The sequence below is a fragment of the Diospyros lotus genome, chromosome 5, assembly GCF_014633365.1.
Source record: "Diospyros lotus cultivar Yz01 chromosome 5, ASM1463336v1, whole genome shotgun sequence".
In the NCBI taxonomy this organism is placed as follows: domain Eukaryota; kingdom Viridiplantae; phylum Streptophyta; class Magnoliopsida; order Ericales; family Ebenaceae; genus Diospyros; species Diospyros lotus.
This window is the reverse complement of record NC_068342.1, coordinates 29682503-29702680: the sequence shown is the minus strand read 5'-3', so window position 1 is coordinate 29702680 and position 20178 is coordinate 29682503. Positions and strand designations below refer to the sequence as shown.

The window sequence follows — 20178 nt, the reverse complement described above, 5'->3', positions numbered from 1 at the left end:
TCCCCTTAAGGTTTTGATATTGGTAGGTTTGGGCCATGCAGTCATGGCAACTATCTTCTTAGGATCTGTGCTAACTCTAGCACTTGAAATAACGTGCCCCAAATATTCTACTTGCTTTTGTGCAAAAACAAGTTTGGAGCTTTTGATATATAGCCAGTTGAATTTAAGGACCTTGAATGTAGTCCTAAAGTGGTTTAAGTGTTGGGAAAATGAAGGGCTATAAATTAGGATGTCATCAAAGAATACCGGCACAAACTTTCTGAGGTAGGGTTCAAAGATGTGGTTCATTGGGGCTTGAAATGTGGCTGGTGCCCAAATGGCATTATTATAAACTCATGATGACCATGATGGGTCTTAAAGGCTGTCTTTGGTATGTCATCCGGGTTCATTTGGATTTGATGACATTTGGATCTTAGGTCTAATTTGGAAAATACTAAGGCTTGTTTGAGTTCATCGAATAGGTCTTTGATGATTGGAATGGGAAATTTATCTTTGACAGTGATGGTGTTGTTTTGACGATAGTCGACGTGAAAACACCATGTACCATCTTTCTTTTTAACCAACAAAATGGGTGAGGCAAATGAGCTTTGGTTGGGCTTGATTATAGAGTGGTTCAACACATCCTTCATTAGTTTTTCAATCTTTGATTTGAGTTTGGGAGGATATCTATAGGATCGGATGTTTATCGGTTCAACATTTGGTTGGAGGGGTATGGAGTGTGACTAAAAGGCCTTTTAGGTGGTAGTGACTTAGGTTCTGCAAATAAGTCTTGAAAACCAGTAGTGTATCTAATAAGGTCAATTGGTGTACCTGCCATAGGGGCTGAGGTTGATTATTGGTTGTCATCATACACTCCCTTTCTCGTTCCTCCTGAGCTTCTGTTTCCTCCCTCGCCTCAATTGAAAATAGCTGTTTCACCTGGGAGAGTTTGTTCTTGAATAGTTTCTGTAATCTCTTACCCCTCATCATTTTGCAAGTTCCCGCTTCCATATTCTCTTGTACGATCACCCTTCGGCCTTCCTTCTCTAGGGTTACTTCCATCTTGTTAAAGTCGAAATTGATTGGGCTCTCCCATTTCATCCAATCTACCCCAAGTACTATGTGACACCCTCCAAGTTTTAATAGTCTTAGGTGACCTCAAAGGTCTCCCATTGCATTTCCAACAAAACCCTATGCAAGCCAACTTACTCATCACCTTATTGCCATTAGTAACAGTCACTGATAGCGGCTGAGTGCTAGATAGCTCACACTTCATCTTCTTGGTTGTTCCTTCGTTAATGAAGCTATGGGTGCTCTCACTATCTATTAGAACCATGAGTGTATTGTCCCGCACCCTCCCTTCTACTTTGATGATTTTACTACTGGCCATCCCCTTGATTGTATGTAGTGATATGGCTCCATTTTCTTCTTCTTCCAATTCAGTCATAGCTGCCACCCCTTCTTCCCTTGTATCTTCTTCTACTTCTCCCCCTTTTAATAGGAGCAATAGCTTCTTGCACTGATGTTTTGGAGAATTCTTATCTCCACATTTGAAGAACAACCTAACTTGCCCTCTTTGTTCCATGAGCCTTCCCCCTTGTTGCATCGGTGGTGTAGATGGTGGGATCGTCTAATACCTGAATCCTTCACCTACTTTAGTCAACTCCTTTCCCTACGCCTTTCCCCCTACCTACATCACACCATAGTTTCCCCCCCTTACCATGCACCTTCTGTTTTCTCATTAGCTCCTCTATTGTTAATTCTTGTAGGGAAGCATTTTTAGTTGCTTCCTGCACTGTCTTAGGCTTCAACATCTTCACTATGGGCTTGAGATCGCTGCTCAGGCCACTAATAAAGCTTGATACGAAATACTCCTCGGTCAGGTAGAGGTTTCGGCTTAGCATGAGCGACTTCAACTCCTCAAATTTGAGTTGATAGTCCTGTATCATCCCATCCTGTTCCAGCTTGTTGAACTCTTCTACTATATTCATCATACCTCGTTCTCCAAACCTTTCACACATTCCCTTAACGAATTCTTCCCAATTGTAATCATCCCTCACTCTAAACCATCCTTGGAACCACACATCTCCAATATCATTTAGATAGGCAGTGCTAGGGTAACCCTCTGGCTATCAGCCACTTGGTGGATGTTAAACAACTTCTCACACCGCCTTACCCACCGTCGGGGTTTTTGCCCCTCAAACAGGGGTAATTTCAGTTTTGGCATCGGGAAACTAGATTGGTGGGGGGTCACCTGTATCTCTTGCCTTCTTTCTACCACATTTTCTCCCACAGTGGTTGGTTCGCCCCTCCAACTCTGAGGATCCGACCACTTTGTGATTGGTTCCAATTCCCAGGAGGATTGGTTCTAGCTTATCTCTAGGGGGAAAATCAGGGGAGATCCTTACCTAATTTTGGCTGGAGGACATGAGCATTGACTGCTACATTTGATCTCATAGCATATTGCTTTGTTCTCGTATTTCCACTCGGATCTGATTGCGCATGTCTTCCTATAATTGATTCGAGGCATCCTCCAACTTCTTATCCACCACTGTTCCGATCGTATCCTCCATGCATGGATCCCATATGTGCATGCTTCTCCTTCACTGTTGCCGTCACCTATTGCAGTTGCGACTCCATCTGCTTCATGCGAGTGTCATTAGCCATTGGAATTTGATCACCTGAGGATTCATCGGCTAGGAACTTGCCCTGATACCAGAATGTTAGTTCCCAAATCTGACAGAGAATTCTCAACTATTTAGAAGAAAATTTGGCGGGGAAAATGAGAGGGAGATGAAAGAGAATTTTTGAATTGGGGAAGGAAGGATCAAGAGAGAGAGAGAGAGAGTTGGAGGAGGGAGATCAGATCCTTCAATTGTATTGGATGATTTGAAAATAGGCTGGGTCAGATCTTATATACTAATCCACAGCATGGAATTGGTGCCGAAAACGTTTACCCAATTCCGAGTACAACTTGTAATGCATACACAAGGTACAACTCCCTTATAGCCATAACTACCACGGTCTAGGTACATGACAAATTTGTTCCAAAACAAATAATAAATATAACATATCAAAATTTAAGCCTCTGTATTTCATGAAGAAATATGTTTTCTGTAAAATGATGCATTCCTAAACATGTGTACATAGGATTCATGCTTTCCATATGTTGTGTTCATTTTAATGTGAAAGCCTATGTAGAAAGCCAACAAGAGGGAAGGAAACTCAAAAGGATCTTGGCAAACTGAAAAGAAAAAAAAGAAAGAAATAATACTTGGTGAAAATCACAGATATAGGAGTACTTAAGGGATGACTCAATGGGGGAAGGTGAATTTGGAAGACAGTGATTGATGAAACGGGGACCACATGCAACATATATGTTAATGTTTGCACTAAGTCAAGACATCCAGCATTACACAGAAGCACAGAAGCACAGAAGCTTAAAGCAACAAGAAGTTCGGTTATTCATGTTAGTTGAATATATAACGGTAACTACTTTTTAAACGGTACTCACCGGTTTCCATTTATTTTTTGTTCCTTGTAAAAGTCGCCCCTATCCTTTATAAATAGAGGGCTGGCTTGAGTTTTTTCATTATGACATATTGTGTACAAAGTGAGAGAAAAGCCTAGAGGATTAGACTTTGTAATCTCCAAGGGATAGCTCGTGTAAAGAGCTGTGAGAGAGTGTGTACTGATTGTATTCTTGATAGTGGAATTCTGTTGCCCACCTTCAGTCTGGACTTAGGATCATCCAGCAATTGATGATCTGAACCAGGATAACTCTTGGCCTGTTGTATCTTGTTTTCTTGTCTTTTATTCTGTTTGTGTCGTGAGTGTGAGATTGAGATTTCTGAGGGACGATCACGGCCAGAGACTACACAAGTGGGGATTATCAGTTTGGTCATCTAGGACATTGAGAAAAACCATTATTAGTATGTGAGGTAACCTTGTTGGCTTCCTGACATTTGGATTGTATGGCAAACAGCTGCCCAAGCAATTGAAGAGCACATTACTTGAACTTGAAACCTCAAGTTTCAGTAACCATGGAGCTACCACCTGCACCTTTGGTGGCCGTGCAACATATTGATGTTATGCAATTTTGTCTATTCATTTGTGGTATAGGCAAGGGACTTTATTGCCTCTTAGTAGAATCTTATTAATCCATTATTGTGCAAGGTTGGTGAATCTTTGAACTACTTAGGATTTGTTTGACGTGCTATCAGATTTCATGTGTTTGTTTTTAGGTTTATTTTATTTGTTTTGAGTTCATTTTCATTTTCTGTTAAAAAAAAGAAATTAAACGTTGTGTTTGAACGTTTATTAAAGTTTTGGAAATAAAAACTAAAAATAATATTTGATAAAAATGTTATATATTCTGTAAGATAATTAAATATGTAAAAAATTATTTTATACCATAAATACTTGTACCGTAAAATCATTAGAGGTTGGGTTGATGAAGATGGTACATAGTTGATCAAATAGAAAGCCAATTATGAACACGAGAACTCCATTTTGGTATTTGTGTTTTTTTTTTTTCGTAAAAAAAAGAAAGAAAACTGTCTTCGTATTTTGGAGATGAAAATAATGCACCAAATGCCATTTTTTTTTTGTATTTATTTCTCAAAAAGTGAAAATGAAAACAACATAGCAAGTCTTCATCCCACAATGCAGATCGACTACATGGATTCTAGCCTTCAATTTTTTCTATCTATGGACATATGTTCTATAAGGCCCATATAGTTAACATCAAATCTATGGTCCTGTTCAGTTATAGAAAATATTTTCTAATTTTTCTTCTGTAATTTTATTATTAACACACCCTAACATGTTATGTTTCAAAAAGCAATAGCATTCATTTATAGAAAATTTAGAGAAAAAATCTTTTTGATGTTTTCCAATTCATGGTATAAAGTTGAAAGATTAGAAAATTGAGTTTTTTGTTTTCTAATTAGAGATTCAACCATTTAATAGAAAATTGGAATTGGAAAATTAGAAAATGTTTTCTAGAGCTGAACAGGTTGTAGGTGTCTTTGACTAAGTTTTTCTTAGTCTTCCTTTGCCCTAAGTTTTTCTTAGTCTTCCTTTGCCTCTCTTGATAAATACTTGTTCCATTATATCCACTTTGCTCATAGCCGCCTTCTCACATGAGAAAACCATATTAATCGTGTTCAAATGGGCTCTTAATTTTTGATTGTCCAATGCCTAGCTATTTAAGGACTCTTTCTTGGCCTACTCGTTGTTTAGAGGTGATGTTGCAATCACCATGGATTTGGATTTGCCCTTTTGTAGAGAGGGCGCTTGGATGGTCATCTCTTTTTGTCTAAATGAGGTTTGTTGTGGGAAGGGATGGTAGAGCTTTTAAGGGCACTAATCAATCTCTCCATTGACTATTCTTGTTGGCTTACTTTTGTGGCCAAGGGAGAATATTTTGTTTTTATTTCTCTTTTACTATAGATGGACAATTTTTTTTGTTTGTTGTCCTTGAGACAATATACTTTTGTACTTTTTTCACTTCTAAAAGAATATGAAGAAAAAAATAATTGATGTCATGCCACAAATGATTATTAGATGATGTTGCAATGACGTGTGCTTAGAGATGTCCTTAAAAGGTAATGAGCTTCTAGTAGATGAGATGTCCTTAAAAGGTAATATGAAGAAACAAATTGTTTCTTGGAGCTAGTATATATATCATCTTGTGTGCTTGTAATTGTTGGATCGTTTTCAACAGTGTGACATCTAAGTTTTTTTCTATGAACTTACAATACCTACGAAATAATCCGACAAGTTTAGGCGTGTATGATGATATGATAGCTCCAGTAAGCATTGTGCTTATCTTGTGCTAAACTTGCCCTTGTACTAAATGCCCATTAGCTTCAGTTGTAAGGGATGGATGGGAATCAGGGTCTATTGTAAGGGACCAAATTTGTGTAACCAACATTGAAGGTTGGTTTATATCAAGGTTACACCTCTCTAATGTCTTTAATGGTTTGAATGACATCCGGCAATGTTATAAAAATGTAAAGCCATGACAGGACATGCATAGTCTTAACAGCTGACAATTTTAGGTTTGTGTTGATTGATTACCTACTCAAAATTAGAGGACTTTAGGTTAATATATAAGTTCTTTTTTCTTTTAATACGTAAAATGCTTTTTGAAATAAAGAATTGCCATGAAGGGGGCAGCTTTTGTACAGCAGATATTGATTGACGAATTAAAACAGATATAACGTAATTTGCACAAAGAGAAGATTGGTTAAAGATCATAAAGAAACTGCAAAAAGACTCTAAAGTTAATGGGAATCCTCTCTTAACTACCAAAAAAGGAACAATAATGATTTCCTTTATCAATGCATTCAACCATATACCATAAAAAACTCTTATATTTCTCTCATGCCAAATGAACCAGAAAACATGAAGGAGAGTGATCCTCCAAGTGTCTCAAACTTGAAAAAGAGCAAACATATTCTTTATGAACGTACATAACAAACTGATCCAAACAACCATAGTAACTTATTCATGGAGGCAAAAATGTCCCATCTAGTCTATTCATCCCACAGATGACCATAAAAACATATTCTTCTCATGAGCAAAGTTTTGACCTTGTTTCCCTATTAGAGCTTTGTCGGAAATCCTTAACCTTCTGATGCCAAGACCATGCTGCCCAAGAATAAATAGACTTTGTAGCTTGCATCACAGTACTTAAACTCATCCCATAACTATTGTCTAACAAGAGCCTTTATTTCTTCAGCCTATTAACTACTGAACTGGGAATGGTTACAATGGACATGGAGTGAGTAGGGAGGTTGGATTACAAGCCCTCGGGTAATGCATTTTCCATGAAGCTGACTTCTTTTCAAATCTATCAATCATCCATCCTAAGCAGGTTCACCCTTAAAAGGGGAACCTGTGGGGAGCCCTAATTAACTAGCTTGTAACAGACCAATCCTGCAGCCAAATTAGCCCTTAAGACTTGCAAAACTTGTAGGGTACTTTGCAAAGCACAATGGTTTCATTCACACAACAAAAAATAACACCCTAATGGTCACACCCTCCTTAATGCTAACCCAAGAACCACCAATCCTGCTGAATCCCTCTTTCCTTTTCAGATGTGCACCTTTTGAGATGTTTCAAATTGCAACTGTCTTCTTAATGGCCATGAGTTTTTCTTCTTCTTCTTTTTTTTTTTTTTGTTTTGTTTTCAAATCATTTTCACCTTATGCATCTTTATACTCTACACAACAACAAAATAATCACAAATCTTAGGTCCTAGTAGGTGGGGTCTACTACGTGAATTCTATATCTCCAGTCATCTCTATCAGTCTATACTCTATGGATTCACACACACACACACACACACACACACACACACATATATATCAGCTTTAAAATGGTGTAGTTTTCTCTTCTGTTTTGAACTGCCAATCATGCTAAGGCTGATGGTTAGTTATTATTAATCTGCTCGTGGTTGTTATGGTTTTATTTTCCGTTGGATTATTTACCAATTATTTTAATGTTCTTCTGCCTACTTTTACGTTGACTTCGACTCTTAAATGTTTTCCATACTCAATTGCCTATTCCGTTCACATGAAGTGGTTAATTTGTCCAATAGGTTAGGAATTTTCTTTTAGTATTGGTCAAAAATAGCCTGCATTCACAAATATACAGATTGGTATAGGCAGTTGTTTTTAAGTTGCAATGTTGCTTGATTTTTTTGCTTCTGAAATGACCCATGTTCTGTTATTATTCATTGTTACAGTCCCTAATCATACAGGTTTTATCTTTGATCTCCTTGTTAAATCATTAGCTTTTATCTTTTGGATTCCAACATACCCAAATCAATTGTTCTTTTTCCATTTTATATCTGTTCACTTTTTCCTTTCTTGAGATTGATTTTTTTTTCTTTTATGCCACTGCAGGTTTACAGGCAGAACATACTGTTCATATGGTGCGTGGTTTTGCTCCATCTGCATCAACTCCTGCTCCAGCTGCTGCTACCAATGCTGGCAATCCTAATGCCACTATAGGTAGTGCACAGGGTCTTGGTTCAAATGAAGGTGGAAATTTTGGAGGCAATGGTCCTGTGCCATCTTTGTTTCCTGGGCTTGGTATAAATCCTCTAGGAGGCTCTGGAGCATCTGGTTTATTTGGTGCTGGACTTCCAGATTTTGAACAAGTGCAGCAACAGCTAACTCAGAATCCCAATATGATGAGAGAAATAATGAACATGCCTGCCATTCAGAGCCTGATGAATAACCCTGACCTGATGCGCAGCTTGATCATGAGTAACCCTCAAATGCGTGAGATTATTGATCGTAATCCTGAACTTGCTCATGTGCTTAATGATCCTGGCATCCTTCGTCAAACATTAGAAGCAGCCCGAAACCCTGAGCTCATGCGGGAGATGATGCGAAACACGGATAGGGCAATGAGTAATATTGAATCTTCTCCTGAAGGATTCAACATGCTGAGAAGAATGTATGAGAACGTTCAGGAACCATTTCTCAATGCTACTATGGCGGGAAGCAATAGAAATGATATGGGGTCAAACCCATTTGCAGCTCTTTTGGGAAATCAAGGTGGTGGAGCTCAAACTAGAGATGGATCCAACAATCCTTCAACCACTGGGTTTCAAACAACCACTGGTTCTATTGCTCCAAATGCCAATCCTCTTCCTAACCCCTGGAGTGGTACTGGTGGTATGCTCTACTGTTTTGAAATTGTTCTGTGCATTCTGATACTAACGAGATCCTTCTTTTTTTTTTCTTTTGGTTATGGGCGGGGGGGTTTACATTGGAGTTGCTAAAATCCCAGGGAAGAGTGGTTACTAATTGGTATTGAAGATGTAAAACATGACTGGGGCTCCATTTGCTAGTGGACCAAATTCCTCCTAAGAATAACCCAATTTTTTTCTATTAATTTTTGCCTTTTGGTGTTTATTATGTTGTTGTTTAGAATTTTTTAAAAGACAAGGAGAATCCCAAGTTAGAAACAAAGCTAAGAAAAAAATATTCTGACAGCAACCCATTTATGTTAGCTAGAAGATGCTGTAACTGTTGTATGTTATTTGGATTGACCCTATAAGATATATCAATTCCATATTGTGTTTTAAGTTTGGGAGATGCCGGGGCTGATAAGAATTTTGTGATAAGATGCAGTGTGTGTTGGGACTATTAGAACCCCAACCTCCTGAGCCCCTCAATAATAATAATAATAATAAAATAAAAAATAAAAAATCCCATCTAATTCAGATATTTGACTCTTCATTAAAAGCCTGCAGACACGCATATTGCAACTAATGATGATCTCCCCAACCCCCTACGGTCCCACCAACCCTCTCTCCCATGGGGGGATCACATAGAAGGGGGGAAAAAGTCTATATGAAATATCAAAGTTTTAGGAAGTTACTTTTCTTTTTATGCCTTTTTCTGTAATATTTTATGTGCTTTGAGACTCCCTTTTGATTGATACCTACTTAACAGTTATGATCAATAACTAATTGGAAAAAGGTCTCTGAATTACATTTCTGCTTGGAAATTCTCAAGTGAATCTTTAGTTCAGTCTTGTCTCTTAATTATTTGCTCACTTGACCTCAGAAGAAGAAATTATGTGTTTTTCTTGAATATGTTGTTCTCTATTGATTTTGCTAGAATCCTGCCTAAAAACTTTAATGGCGGTGTTATTTTATTTATGAATTCTAAGGAGGTCCCCAAGCGAACCCTACTTCGAGGTCGAATCCTGCTGGGAATGCCAGGACACCAGGAATTACTGGGTTAGGAGGTCTTGGTCTCCCAGAGTTGGAGCATACATTTGGCATGCCTGACCCCTCTGCGTTGAATCAGCTCATGCAGAATCCAGCCATATCTCAGATGATGCAAAGCATATTATCGAATCCCCAGTACATGAATCAGGTATGAACAAATGTTATTGTAAATCAAGTGATAATCTGATGTTTAGGAGACTTGTATAACTTGCATTCTTATTTTTTTTCCATTTCTTGAACTATAGTTTCTTGGCATGAACCCACAACTCCGAAGTATACTTGACTCGAACCCTCAGTTCAGAGAAATGTTGCAGAGCCCAGAAATTCTTCGGCAGTTAACTTCTCCTGAGATGATGCAGGTAATGTTGTGTTTACACTGCCTGATTCATGTTTGTTTGTTCTATGTATGTGAGCCTTTGCAGATTCACGTATTTGCACTTGCTCAAATGAAAGGGTAACTTTCATAGCATTGCTTAGGTATGGAAGTGTCTTGTTCCTGTTGAGCTTGAAAGGCCATTCATGGTCTACTAAGATAGGGAATTCAAATAAAGGCTCCTGATGTGTTAAACACCACACTGGATGCTTTTAATACACGGTGGAATAACACTCACACAAACTTGTTCTATTATTTCTCAACTTCTCTACAGGCATACACTTCTCAAATGCTTAAGGAAATGTTTGTCACAATAGGAAGATGCATGCCTATAACTTAAAAGACGTTAATATCATATTAAAAGTGGTAAAAATTAAATTAGAAATCAGTTAAAAAATGGTACTGTGGATTTATATCTGTTAGTTTTCCTTCTAATTTTTCTAATTGAAGTTTTATGAAGAGAGCTTGTTAAATTAATTTATAAAACTACTTTTTTACAATTCTTTCCTAATGTGTAGAAAGTAAAAAAGTAATCCTTTACTATTTTCAATATAGCAAAACATTAGAGTCCCAGTAGTGCATGAGGGTCATTTTTGTATGCAACCTTTCTCTTGCTTTGCAAAGGGTCTATTTTCACAACTCAAACTTGTGATTTTCTAGTCACGAGGGAGCAACTTTACCGTAGCTACCAAGGTTCACGCTCATAAATGTTCTAGTACTGTGAAAAAATACATAATAATTTCTAAAGTAAATTAGACTTGGCGCCTTAAAGGTTTTCTAAATTAAAGCACGTATCCCTTTTGTTATGGTAATTACACTGGCCTCCCACGTATTGAACAGTTAAGGAATGTATATAAAATGTCCGGGATACCTAGTGTAACGAAAATCTAGCAACAGGAATGCAATTTGATGGAACTTTCAAACAATAAGGTAGTTGGTGTAATTTCTGAATTGTTACAGGTACTTCCTATATTATGCCAAACCTCAAGGATACATCGTAAATTTTACCCTAATTTCTATTGTCATGCACAATGTATATTTATTTGTTGATTTGCTCTTGTGTTCTGGTAAGTCTGTATATGCATGGTTTGTTGTATCCATATCCAATGTCTATAGACTACTTCAAATTTTGCAAATCTTTTCTGGCCTCCTGCATTTTCTGGTTAGATTTATTGATAAGCAAAAGTTCAGTCTTTTTTGGGTGAGATCTCAGTAGATTGATGATCTAGGATAGACTGTACTACCTTTGCTTGACCTTCAACATATTTTTGCAGCAAATGTTAGCTGTACAGCAGGCTTTTCTATCTCAGCTTAACAGGCAGCAGTCAACTCAGTAAGTGATGCTGTACCACTTAATTAGCTTGTGGCTTAAAATTTGAACTATAATTATTATTTCTTTTTCTTTTCAGAGATTTTGATAGGTATTAAATCGGCTCTGCCTCAGTTTGCTAGATCAATTTTTTTGAAATTTCGAACCATAGTTTGGGTGAATAATGAGGTTTTTAGATGTTCCATGACATCAGTACCAGGCTGTTGTGCATGACATTTTCTGTTCATATTACTCCCTCATATAGCATTTGAAATTAAAGTGCTTCATGGTTTTTCTCTACATGGTTTGTGTGGGGCTATTTTCTCTGTACTTGGGTACTTCTCTTTGTTAAAGTTGTGTTTGCCTGACTGTGAAACTAATGTTTTCTTGTTGAGTATATACTTTTATATTGATATGTAAAAATGTATTAATATATCAGATAGGCATCCAGGTTAGGCCCTGTATTCAAAAATAGCCACACAAAAATGGTGTCACCTAAAACTTATGCCACATGCTTCCAGTCTATCTATCCTCCAATCTATGAAATCCAATAAGTGGCTCACATTTGGGTTTAACTGACAGAAAACAGACAGAAGAAATGCTTATGTTGAGGAAGGTTCTCCTCTCCTTCTTCCCTCGAATGCAAAATTAGATAAAGCTAACACAAGAGGGATCCTAATTACTGCACTTCTTTTCTTCTTTCTACCACTTTTGCTACCTATCAAGAATGAAGCCATCACAACATTGATGACATTCTGAAAATACTAAGAACCAATTTCCATAGTCCCTAACCACTGAACAATGAATCAGAATGTAAGGGACAGATTCTTCAAGCTGCTTACTCACTTTGTGAATTATTGTCAAGATCCTAGGTTTTTACTCTAGGATTTTGGGTGACAAACAGGAAGCAGAAGAAAGGGAGAGAGAAAGGAGAGGACTTTAGAGAGAAAGCCTAAAGAAATAAGGGAGGGAAGCCGAGAGTTGTAGGGAGAAAATGAGAGAAAAACTTCCACAATTTACTCGATAATTTTGGTAATCTGGCATAGCTTAATATATAAAAGCTATCCAGGTTCTTCTTACAGCAGTTTACCACTAATCCACTACTTCCCCACTACCCCATAACTGTAAATAATTTAACAACTGTAAAAATAACAACTCCTAATTCTCTATTTCCCGACATTCCCCTTCCATTAAAAATTTTCTTGTACTCAAGAAAATCAAAGGAACTGAGCAACTCGAGAGAATTGAGCTAGGATATCTGGCAGAAATTTTGTTATCTGGGGTGCATCTTCAAGGAAATTTTTAGCCACCACTTCAATCTCTTTAGTAATTCGGCCTCAGCTTCATTTCTGCCTTCCATTTGTAACAATTGCCCCTTACACTGATGCCCGGGGGAAAACTTTTCTCCACATTTATAACATAATCCAGACTGTCTCCTCTGTTTTACATTTCCGGAATAGGTTGAAGTCTGGTTACTGCTAGGCCCAATTCCCATAAATGGAGTCCTATGTTTTGTGAATATGGCTTCTACTGTCAGCTCCTGCAATTTTGCCTTCCCTGTTGCCTGCTTAACTGTTGCAGGTTGCAGCATTTTCATGGTTGGCCTAAGTTCTTCACTAAGGGCACTTATAAAACTTGAAACAAAATAGGCCCCAGGGAGAGAAGGGTTAGTAATGATCATCAGTGCTTTAAGTTCTTCAAACCTGGACTGAGATTCTGAAACTGTTCTAACTTCCAACCTGTTTCAACTTGTTGAATTCCTCTATTATGCCTGTCATATTCTCATCCCCAAAATCTCTCACAAAATTCTTCCACAAATTCCTGTCAAACACACTCTCCTCTAAGCCTAGCCGAACCTTGATACCATGCATCCGCTGCATCGTTCAAGTATGCTGAAGCTAGATTAACCTTCTCCTTCTGAGAATCCCCTATGTTGTAAAACTGGAAAACTTCTGGCATCTCCTTACCCGTCTAGGATTTTTTCCATCAAACATAGGAATCTCCAATTTTGGCATTGGCACCACGCTATGAGTATAGGAATTAGTGGCTGAGTTATTTTCTGCCTTTTTCTCATTCATCCTTTCAACCATAATTTCCCTGCCAGTCATGTTTTCTACTACTACTACTACTGCAGAAATTCCAGTTTGGTTAAGACTTGAGCCATTACCTTCTAAGATAGGATCTCCATGCTCCTTCGGTGGGAAGTCCTCCGGCAGGCTTAGTTGAGGGATCTTAGAAAACATTTGCAGGAAATTGCCCATCCTCCTAGTCAAACACTCCATCGACGCATTGAGCTTATTTTCCAGTGCCTGCATTCCTTCCTGGCCTTTGCTTGCCCCAGCCTCCAGTGCCTCCATTCGAGTCAGCAAACTTGTCACCAAGGAGTTAATCTGGCTGACTTGAGCCTCTGGTTGCTTCATTTGGGTACCAACCGCCATTTCCTCAGCTTAAATTCTTTTGACTTAGCTCTGAACAGCAACCAATGACCGCCTGAATCTGCCTTCAAAGATTGATTGGATTCAACTGCTAGGGACCTAGATCACAGCCAAGAACTGTTGCCCTGATACCAAATTGTCAAGATCTTAGGTTTTTAGTCCAGGATTTTGGGTGACAAACAGGAAGAAGAAGAAAGGGAGAGAGAAAGGAGAGGACTTTAGAGAGAAAGCTGAGAGAATAAGTGAGGGAATCACAGACTTGTAGGGAGAAAATGAGAGAAGAACTTACACAATTTACTTTATAATTTCAGTAATCTGGCATAGCTTAATATATAAAAGCTATCCAGGTTCTTTTTACAGCAGTTGCCCCTAATCTACTACTTCCCCACTACCCCATAACTGTAAATTAACTGTAAATAATTAATCAATTGTAAAAATAACTCCTAATTCTCTGTTTCCCAACAGTGAATAATGCAGTTTAGCAGGCACATGCACACCACACAACCACATGCACACAAGGACTTAGCACTGAAATTTTCACCTTGAACAGAAATCCACCTAATACTACCACCCTATTCTTCCCCAGTTGCCCCATCTAGATAAACCAAAATAGCAACAGATCTGTAAATTTTTGAACCTCCCAATAGCAATGCCCTATGAAATTGGAGAGTTGACATTATGGTGATATATCTGCAAAGGACACCTCCTAGTTGATGGCCAAAGCAACAAGAAGGAAAGAATTCCACAAACCCATGGTTATTGAACTGAATCCCACATCAAACTGGTGAAGGTGTTAGCTAATGTTTAACTTAAACTATATAGGATTGAATAATATCTATATTTTTTTTATATATATTATATGTTCTAAAGAGTGATAATCAATGACAAGTCAGTTGTTGGTAGCATGGTTTCCAAGTGAATTGTGAGGACTCAAGATTTTGTGAGGTTTAGTTTTGTCTATTTTTCTTGATTTTGATGGCAAAATTAACACTACCTATGTGTACGGCATGTGAAATATGAAAGGCTACAATGACTTGTTAAACCCAAGAGCACTGGAATAGCAGTTAGATCGATTTGAAACACACTTGCGCACACACAGATGACACGGATCAATCAAGAACAACAAAAACAGTAATGGAAATACAGAAAATAAATCAAACCACACAGAGACAATAAGACTTTATCCTGGTTCAGATCATTCTTTAGAATGACCCTACATCCAGCCTTCAAACCCCTCGAGAGCATCCTTCCTTTGAATATGAAATGATTCAGTACTCAACCTATCACACGAGCACAATTCTTGATCTTGCCGAGAATACAAAGAGTTATTGATTTCTAGTCTTTCCTCTCACACACTCGTCTAAATCATGCATGCCAAACGACTACCCTCTGCCCCTTATTTATAGACTAAGAGGGCGGATAAAACTATACAATATAACCGGTTTAGATATTACCAGTTTTACTCCCAACTAAATGAATTACTGTTGGAATCATACCACCTAACTAAACCAGCTGCTTGATACATTGACTGCTTCACTGAATCCTAGGCTTACTCGAGGCAAACATTCTAACAACTGTTTATAGCTAAACTTGGCTAGCCTATCAGTTAGATTGAATTGAACCCAAGTGCTCTGATTCCATCTTGAACTAGCCTTTTCCGTCTAGTTCTGATAACAATGATCTAACCTTCCTCCATGCACCATTTTGTGCCACTGTAACTTCTTAGAATCATCAATCATGATTAAACTAATGCAACATCGTGTGATCTTTATGAGATGGAAAAACTGCTAGGGCTGCAAATGAGTTGAGTCTAGCACTACTAGGCTTAGGCTTGTTAAGAATTTTGCTAGGCTTGTGCTTGGGCTCGGTCTCGGGCTTGAGATTGTTTTGAGCTCAAATTTGAGGTTGGAGCTTGTTTGTTAAGAATTTTGCTAGCTTGGGCTTGGGGTTGACAAGCTTAGCTCAAGCTTGGCTCGTTTATACTGAACGAGCTTCAAATGAGCTTTTCCATGAGTTCTAAATTAAAGCTTGTTTGAAGCTCGATTTTAGGCTCATTTAAACCTTATGAGCATGCAAATTTAACTTATAAAATTAGTATATTTTAATATATATTAAAATTTTGAATTATATAATTAGTGTGACAAAAAAAATATGTTGTAGAAAACACACATTATTTTGGAATGAGCCACAAACGAGCTTGTTCTCCAAATGAATTCAAGCATCTTAAAGCTCAAGCTCATCTCGTTTAATAAATGAGCTTAAAAATCAATCTTACGCCTGTTGATTCAACTAAATGAATGAGCTTTTGAACAAGCCTAATCAAGCCGAGCTTTGAGTCATTTGCGAATGGCTCTATTCATTTGTAGCCCTAGAAAATGCTAAAGAACCCAACCAATGAGTTCAAGCATCTTAAAGCTCAAGCTCATCTCGTTTAATAAATGAGTTTAAAAATCAATCTTAAGCCTGTTTATTTAACTAAATGAATGAGCTTTTGAACGAGCCTAATCAAGCCGAGCTTTGAGTCATTTGCAAATGGCTCTATTCATTTGTAGCCCTAGAAAATGCTAAAGAACCCAACCTCCCAAGACAATCCATACTTATCCAATATCTATCTTGCTCAGGCATCATGTTGCCACAACCATTTCCAATTGACACCCTTAAAGGTGTCCAAACTTTACCCTCTAACAGGGGTTCATGCAATGTTCCAAGTTCCAACGACTAGCTGTTATGCAAAGTTCTTGCCAATGCCACATGAAGGGAAAGCCAACTTAAATGGTCCAGCATAAGAGCCAGGGGTGATGGAAACTCAAATATGGATTTAATGGGTAGGGAGGGTGGGGGCTCTTGTCAACATGAGTTGAGCCCCTCCAGGGTACTTGTCTTCCAACTAATTGATCTCACCTCCAAGGTAAGATTTTCTTTAAAATGGTAGTAATGAAATATCATTTCTTTTATATCAAAATATCAATATGTCTCCATTTCTTAGGAAATCAACACAAAAAATAAGAAAGTATGTTTATCAGACAATATGGGTTGTCTGAACTGTCATTGAAAATATTTAACTAACAACAATTGCTCTTTGTTAGATGCTGAATGCCAAGCTCCTGAAATCTACCATTCAATCTACTCAACATTTCCATAGTTAGAAAAAAAAAATCAAGTGTTACAGTTGTTTTTCCCTATATAGCAGCACCTTAGAAATATAGAAGAAACTAGCTCGAGTTCCTGTGAACAAACTTGATATTATGAAGATGGAGGGAGATAGACTGCTGAATCCATCTTCTGTGTTTTGCTCCAAAACTATTGTCTCTAACATGTATGACAGGAAGTCTCAATTAATGCCATCATAGGTTTCTCTATATTCAACTACCAAATAACTGCTAGAGAACCTGACTCTATTTAATTGACTTCCTAGAAATTTTGGTAAGAGTTAGAAGCACTACCAGTAAAGTTGATTTGTCCAAAGTGTTTAATGTTTTCACCATGCTTTTTTCCTGGAATCAGAGCTGAAAGAAGCAATCATGGTCTTTTCACACTAACCAAAATGATGAAAGTCAACCATCATATATCCACTACCTCTCGCTTAACTTGCTCCAACACGAGAGATCTTCCCATCAAATCCAGGCACCTTATGCGCTTTCAATGATTTCAAATCTCTTTGCTAATATATATTTATATATATGTGTTGGTGTTCTGTTTGGTAGTGCTGGTTATATATTGAATGAAGCCAATGAGCTCCAGTTGTATGTGTGTGTCCGCATGGATGTGTATCTTTCCTTTGTTAACTTGTATAAATTTAAACATGATCAATAATAGAGAAGAGGGGAAACTACACAAGCCTCTCCTGAGGTAAGGCCTAATTTAAGGGACCACCTCTCATTAATAGATTTTTAGCATACCATCATGAAAATGTGGTGCTGCACCTACAGATATAAGAAGGCTGGTTTTATTGGTAAATTCTTCAAGATGAATGAGTTTGAGGTGTGAGAATTTGATTATTGGGACAAAATAAGGTAAGTTTACCCCCATTTCTTGGAGTCTCAATGGACATTAGCTTATTTAAGTGGGTGATGGTGTCTCCAGAAGGAGTGACTTTGGCTAGTTAGGTATGACTCTTCAACGGGGTAGCCAGGCAGCACCATCTAAAGGAAAAGGGAAAATGTTAAAAAGGTGGTATGGCAAGAACAATTGCTTTTAAGTTTGTAGTACTCCCTCCCCGTTTCTCTGTTTCCTTTTCCCTCTTCTTTTCTATGTTTATTTTTTATTGTCTTTACAGTTTCTATTTGCACAAACATATCATGTGTTAAATGGCTTCTTAATTAGACTGTTTAGTGCTGCAGTTCCACTTGTAGGCAGGCTGAAGAAACCGACTTGATTCTTGTGTAGTTTATTTTAAATCACATACCCATGTACTTCCCTTTTTTCTTTTCATGCATGTAAATGTTTCCTAGAGCAATTAATTTATAGTTTCTTAAAGCTGAATTGAGATTGCCTTTTCTATGCAGTTTGGGCATATAGACTACTAAGTGGCCTAGTTTGTTTGTTTTTTTTGTTTTTCCAATACCTATTCATGGTTTGCACTTTTGCGTGCTCTAGTGTGCAAATGGTTTTATCTTTTCATCTCTATAAGTGCAACTGGAATCGCTATGTTAGAAACTGGATTGATTGGTTTGGTTCAAACACATGGGGGATTGACTATCTGGTTCTCATTAGCATTCAGTCATAAAAAGGTATTACTGCAATGTGTCCGGTTGTCAGCATTGGTTCCTATTATCAATATTGCTTATCTGTGTTGAGTTCTTGCAGGGAAACAGCTCAGACTGGTGGGAATCAAGGTATCTGAGCAGCACATTGAAAAATATTATTTTTAATATCCTGTCCGTATTTTCTCTAAAGTGCAACCTTTCCATCAAATCTGCTACAAAAAAATTGCAGGAACACAAAACAACATGGGGCTGGAGTTGTTGATGAACATGTTCGGTGGACTTGGAGCTGGTGGATTGTCTGTTCCAAACGCACCTGATGGTAATCATCTTTTATTGCATTTTCTGTTAAATTTCTATGTTAACTTAAGCTTGTCTGAAAACAAGAAGTCTTTGATCTTTGTAGTTCCTCCAGAAGAGCTTTATGCCACTCAACTGTCGCAACTTCAAGAAATGGGTTTCTTTGATACCCAAGAGAATATCAGGGCTCTACGTGCTACGTCAGGAAATGTTCATGCTGCCGTGGAACGACTACTGGGGAACCCTGGGCAGTAGTAGTTAGTGTAACTGTCCTGTCCTGATGGCCAATCAAAAGAAAGATTCAGTTGGACAATGTAAAATTAATCAATTTGAGGTGAGTGTCTTGTGAAGAAGACAAGATGATGATGATGATGTATTGGCACTTGGTAGTTCCATTTTGGGCCGTGCCAATAAGAAAGCACAGGCTTCAGTGACGAGATATGTTAACTTGGCGGAGAAAGGCTTTCTTTTTTTTTTGTTTTTTTTGGGCTTTTACCAGACAGACAGACAGACTGTTGCGTCCCCCCCCCCTCTTTTTTTTAATCTCTGTGCCAGTTCAGTTGCCGATGTACATACACATTCTGAGTATTCTTCTGGGAAGTATTTTCCATATGTTCATATGGGCATTTTAAGTTAAGTGTTAGGCTGTGATTGGGGTTTGTTTTTTATTTACCTTCTTGATGGAATGAATAGGCATTGTTTCCGGGTGTATTTCTCATTTGTCATATGTTGTCTCGGACTGAAAGGTCAGGTCTGGTCAGCAGCAGCAGATTGAATTTGGAACAGCCACCGTTTCTCACGATCTCTTCCATCTCTTGATCTAGTTGAGCGCTAATATATATATATAATAACAATAACAATAACAATAATAGCTGCTTCTTTATCTGTACTTATTTTATTTGGCATTGGCAATGTTGCATCTGAGAGCGTGGTCAGTTTAATGAAAATCATTAACTAATGGATTATTGAAGTCTTTTTTCATTTCTTGAACAATTGGCGGTTGGATTGGAATTAAGATTTGTGACTCTTAATTTCCCATGGCTGGCTGGCTGGCTGGTTGGTGGAGTTCCTGCAAGTGCTTTTGGAGGTATTTTATTTGAGCTGCTAGTGCTAGTGCCAAAGCTAGGCGATGGCGATGGCGATGGCCTGATGCCCGAACCAGAACCATTATTGCACTAACAAATCATTAAATAAAGACTTAACAGTTCAGGGCTTTCCATATCGTCCACTCCAGCGTGTAGATGTGGGTTCGTGGCAAAACTGATGTAGCCACTGGCAGTCTTCGCTTGGCTTGGAGCTTGGAAAAAGTTGCCTCTCCC

At 38.0% G+C, this 20178-nt stretch overlaps 1 protein-coding gene across 3 annotated transcripts in view; it reads left to right on the top strand.

Annotated features, from left to right (window-relative positions):
• Positions 1 to 19570, top strand: part of LOC127801036 (ubiquitin domain-containing protein DSK2a-like) — a 39457-nt gene extending 19887 nt beyond the window's left edge. Inside the window, exons 2-8 of one of the 3 annotated variants that reach the window (XM_052335830.1) lie at positions 7896 to 8666; positions 9679 to 9887; positions 9985 to 10098; positions 11387 to 11445; positions 18663 to 18691; positions 18792 to 18881; positions 18966 to 19570. In XM_052335830.1, the coding sequence (XP_052191790.1) occupies positions 7896 to 8666; positions 9679 to 9887; positions 9985 to 10098; positions 11387 to 11445; positions 18663 to 18691; positions 18792 to 18881; positions 18966 to 19114 (1421 nt within the window). In that variant the 3' untranslated portion in view covers positions 19115 to 19570. Of the gene's footprint in view, positions 1 to 7895; positions 8676 to 9678; positions 9888 to 9984; positions 10099 to 11386; positions 11446 to 18662; positions 18692 to 18791; positions 18882 to 18965 lie in introns of all 3 variants that reach the window. The other 2 variants (XM_052335829.1, XM_052335828.1) reach the window with 2 other exon arrangements.
• Positions 19571 to 20178: the final 608 nt, after the last annotated feature.